Source organism: Argentina silus, assembly GCF_951799395.1.
Source record: "Argentina silus genome assembly, chromosome: 8".
In the NCBI taxonomy this organism is placed as follows: Eukaryota; Metazoa; Chordata; class Actinopteri; order Argentiniformes; family Argentinidae; genus Argentina; species Argentina silus.
The window spans coordinates 16,194,979-16,199,978 of NC_139662.1; the positions used below are offsets into that span (position 1 = coordinate 16,194,979).

Consider the following 5,000-nt stretch of genomic DNA (forward strand, 5'->3'; position numbering starts at 1 on the left):
CCTGCAGGACAGAGACCGTAAGTACAGGAACCAGCATCAGAGACATGGAGGAGGAGAGGAGAGGAGAGGAGAGGAGAGGAGAGGAGAGGAGAGGAGAGGAGAGGAGAGGAGAGGAGGAAGAGAGGAGGAGGAGGAGGAGGAGGAGAAGGAGGAGAGAGGTGTGTGCGTACAGCAGAAGAAGACAGGTGTTGTTCTAGACTCTGACCTTTTCACCCTGGTCTCCTTTCTCTCCCTTCTCCCCCCGAGGCCCTGGCTTACCCTGGAACACACAGACTAGGGTTAGGGTCAGGTTTAGGGTCAGAGTTAGGGTTAGGGTTCGCATTTATCACTCATTCAATCATTGAACTATCATTTCATGACTATCATACAATTAAATCAATTCAATTCCATGTTTTAGTCCGAAACCTCTTACTGAGTCATAATATCTGGGAGATCAAACAGAACAGAACAGAACTTTACTGTCCATCCAGAGATGTACGTGTTTTATTTATGTGATGTTTTATGAGAGTGTTATTATTATAATTATTATTATTATTACATGTTAATAACATGTTGACTCACTGTGGGGCCGTTGGGGCCAGGAGCTCCAGGGATGTCGGAGGTGCAGCTGCAGGCATAGGCCGGGGCGGGGCAACTCTCCTCATCTCTCTGCACACACACACACACACACACACACACACACACACACACACAGTCACTACTCTCCTCATCTCTCTACACACTGACACACACCTATACACAACTCTCCTCATCTCTCTACACACATTCACAACATTACACACCTACACACACCTACACACACCTACACACACCTAAACACAGTGACCAACGTTACTGTTTCACTGTCCAGGGAGGACCTCTACACAGGTGTGTATAAAGGTGATGATGTCACTGACCAGGCCAGGTAGATAGAGGTGTATGGAGTGATGATGTCACTGACCATCCCTGGTAGATAGAGGTGTGTGTGTGGAGTGATGATGTCACTGACCAGGCCAGGTAGATAGAGGTGTATAGAGTGATGATGTCACTGACCAGGCCAGGTAGATAGAGGTGTATAGAGTGATGATGTCACTGACCAGGCCAGGTAGGTCACAGCAGGTGTCCTCGGAGGCCCAGGTTATGTTACAGACGATCTCAAACGACTGCAGCTGGAACTGGTCACATGGTAGAGAGGAGCGACTGTTACTATCACAGGTGGGACAGGTGAGAACGTGTGTGTGTGTGTGTGTGTGTGTGTGCACATTTGTGTGTGTGTGTGTGTGTGCGTGCATGCGTGTGTGTGTGAGTGTGCAAAGCGTGTGTGTGTATGTATGTGTGTGAGTGTGCGATGCGTGCGTGGGTGTGAGTGAGTGTGCAATGTCTGCGTGTGTGTGTGTGTGTGTGTGCATTTGTGTGCGTGTGTGTGTGAGCGTGTATGTGTGTGTGTGTGTGCATGCATGTGCAATATGCGTGTGTGTGTGTGTGCAGGCACATGTGTGCGTGCGCATGTTTGTGTGCGTGAGTGTGCAATGCGTGTGTGTGTGTTCGTGTGTCTTACCGGAGCAGAGCCACTTCTTGGCCCGCGGGTGTTCACCAGTTTTCCCAGCATCTCAAAGCCGTCGGTGGGCAGAGCCCCCAAGGGCCGGGCGGGCCTCTCCCCCACGTGCTGGCAGTCCACAGACAGGGATACGCTCACCTGGCTGACGGACAGGTGAAGCTGCCAATCACAGGACAGACAGGGTTGTTAGACTCTCAGCACTCAACACATCTTGATCATGAACTCTCTCTTATTCAATATTCTCCCCCTCTCTCCCACTTTCACTTATCTATCAATGTACTCTATAGTTCTCTCCCTACTTCTGTCCTCCTCTCCTCCTCTCCTCCTCTCCTCCTTTCCTCCCTGGTTCTGTCTCTTACCTTGTGGAAGCTTCCGTAGAAGAGCTTGCGGACCTGTGGTTGGTCGAAGGTGAGTTCCTGCACCTCTCCTCTGTAGTCCAGGCTGAAGTACAGCAGCAGCTTAGCCACAGCTACAGTGACAGGGAGGGGGGGGGGGGGTCAACAAACCTAACATACACCAATCCTGCCAGATCTAGCTAACAGCCCCCTATTGCTAACAGCCCCCCCCCTCCCCTCCCTTCCCAGACTCACGGTCCAGCACCACGCCCATCTTGGGCTGGAAGTCGTTGTCGGTGAGCTGCCAGAGGGCGAAGGGCTCCCTGGGCGTGTCCTGCAGCAGCCGGAACGCCACACTGATGGTGTGTTCAGGAGAGAGGCCTGCTGGGTGGATGAACCTGGGGAGGGAGGGCGGGTTAGCTAGGTGTGTGTGTGTGTAATATATGTGTGTGTGTGTGTGTGTGTGTGTGTGTGTGTGTGTGTGTGTGTGTGTGTCTGTGAGAAAGAGTGCGTGTGTGTAATATGTGTGTGTCTGTGTGTCTGTGTATATGTGTGTCTCACCTTGTGCTCTGGGTCAGTTGAACATCTCTGTACAGGGTGTATGTTGGCAGAGTGTTGAAGACAAACGGTTCCACTGCCACACCCTCTACTGAGGAGTGAGCTCTCTGGGTCAGACCAAATGCCTCCATCATATCAAACCCTAGAAGAGACACACACACACACACACACACACACACACAGCACATATACAGTCTAAACATCTGAACAGAAAACCAAGAGCTATCTTGACCATGAGTTCTGTCTACATCAATAACTTTACACACACTGATGCTAAACTAACAATGGCATTAAAACATAATCTGATCTCCTTACCTTTAACGATGCTGTTTCTGATGGCGACCTCGGGACACACTGTCACAGAACCACAAGAGGGCAGCGTTGAGTCATAGATCATAGTGGATGGGGACTGCTCTACTGAGAACCAGTGACACATTTAACCAAAGATATTATTATAGTAGCCAATCACCTTCATTGTGGACAGGGTGCATTCTGGGATGGACTGGGATCCTGGCTGGAGCTGAGGCTGGAGGGAGAGAGAAATACACACTTATAGATGAGACTAGACATACACACACGCATGCATGCACATACGCACACACACACACAAACACACACACACACACACACACACACACACACACACACACACAAACATACACACTGATCCACTAGAGTATTGAGCATTGATCCATTGGAGTTACTAGTCTGTTACACAGAGTTGATTCGAGTCATGAAGATGTCTGACCTGTAGGATGCAGGATGGAGACTGCAGCGCCCTCTACAGCCCCGAGACGGGAGAGCACACTGATGCGGTACACCGTCTCTGGCTCCAGCTCAGAGAAACAGTGACTGCTGCTGGTCGCATCCACCACCTCCTCCTTAGTCTGCTTGTCTGGGCTCACACACACACACACACACACACACACACACACACACACACACACACACACACACACACACACACACACAGACACACACAGACACACACACACACACACACAAGCACACACAAACACACACACACACACACACACTAAGAAACAGGCATCACAGGTGTCTCCACATTAAGATCTGTAAGCTTGAAGATGGAGGTGTGAGAACAGCACAAGGCTCTACAATGTTCTGAAATGCTCTACAATGTTCTGAAATGCTTACAATGTTCTGGAATGCTTTAGAATATCCAAGATGAGAATGTACCTTTGACGGCCTGGATGAGGATGCGGTATCCGCTGACCGATGACACGGGCCTCCAGGACACACAGATACTGGAGTGGTCAGACCTGACCACGCTCACACTGCTGACCCTCAGACTGACTAGAGGGAGGAGGGAGGGGAGGGGGGGAGGGAGGAGGGGAGGGAGGAGGGAGAGCGAGGGTGGGAGGGAGGAGGGGATGGAGGAGGGGGGGTGGGGAGGGAGGAGGGGGGGAGGGGAGGGGAAGGGGGGAGGGAGGGAGGGAGTAGGGAAGGGAGTAAAAATACAATATTACTGGGGCGCTCAAGTGGCGTAGCACACTAAGGCGCATACCATATCATTGCAAGGTCCCTGGTTCGATTCTGGCCATTGACATATCCTGCATGTCATACCACCTCTCTCTCACCCATCCTTCCTGTCAATCTCTACTATCTCTATCCCAATAAAGCAGAAATGCCCTAAAAACATATTTAAATAAATAAATAAATAACTAAATGAGGGATGTCCTGTATGTGTATTGAATGATTGTATACAGTCCAAATAGCATGTACTGTATGTTGCTTGGTGCGCGTGTGTGTGTGTGTGTGACTCACTGGTCTTGCCCTGTGCCGAGGCGCTGCCCCCCTCTCTGTTGCGGTACTCAGCCGTGACCAGGATGCTGTAGCGAGTGTCAGGAACCAGAGACTCTAGTAACACCCTCCTCTCACTGCCTGGCACCTGCACCTGGAACACACACACACACACACACACACACACACACACACACACACACACACACACACACACACACACACACACACACACACACACACACACACACACATCTTTTTGCCATTGTTTACTGAAAACTGCGCTAAAAAGGAAAAAAATAAATATCTGCAGATATGTCAGTTATCGGTGAATGTTGCCCCACATAAATCAACATCGTTATTGGACCCAAAAATCCAGTATCAGTCGGACTCTAAACTGTATGACCTTTGTTATATTTAGGGTTCTTTGATGTAATGCTTCACTGTGAACCAAAATAAAGTATTCAAATATGTGTGTGCGTGTTTGCGTGTGTATATGTACAAGTGTATGCGAATGTGTGTGTGTGTGTGTGTGTGTGTGTGTGTGTGTGTGTGTGTGTGTGTGTGTGTGTGTGTGTGTGTGTGTGTACCGTGGTCTCCTGCGTCTCTCCTCCGGTCAGGGCGTTGTAGGAGACGTGGTACTGGAGGACGTGGGCGTTGGGGGGGACCCAGTTGACCAGCAGGCTGACCGCTGTCTCCTCCGAGACGGACACACTAGACGGACCTCCACCCGACACTACCACACAACACAGCACAACACACACATCACAACACACACACACATCACCACTCACACATCACCACAC

General features: G+C 50.3%; 1 protein-coding gene across 1 annotated transcript in view; it reads right to left on the bottom strand.

The window, feature by feature from the left end:
• slc35h1 (solute carrier family 35 member H1) overlaps positions 1-5,000 on the bottom strand; it is a gene marked incomplete at its 5' end in the record, with an annotated part of 21,161 nt that overhangs the window by 5,954 nt on the left and 10,207 nt on the right. The window contains 14 exons of the mRNA XM_083675924.1: position 1; positions 206-259; positions 562-648; positions 1,077-1,154; positions 1,538-1,696; positions 1,897-2,006; positions 2,128-2,270; positions 2,434-2,572; positions 2,746-2,784; positions 2,900-2,956; positions 3,179-3,325; positions 3,631-3,747; positions 4,219-4,348; positions 4,785-4,930. The exon at position 1 is cut by the window's left edge and continues 95 nt beyond it. Coding sequence (XP_083532050.1) covers position 1; positions 206-259; positions 562-648; positions 1,077-1,154; positions 1,538-1,696; positions 1,897-2,006; positions 2,128-2,270; positions 2,434-2,572; positions 2,746-2,784; positions 2,900-2,956; positions 3,179-3,325; positions 3,631-3,747; positions 4,219-4,348; positions 4,785-4,930 — 1,407 coding nt within the window. The remainder of the gene's footprint in view (positions 2-205; positions 260-561; positions 649-1,076; positions 1,155-1,537; positions 1,697-1,896; positions 2,007-2,127; positions 2,271-2,433; positions 2,573-2,745; positions 2,785-2,899; positions 2,957-3,178; positions 3,326-3,630; positions 3,748-4,218; positions 4,349-4,784; positions 4,931-5,000) is intronic.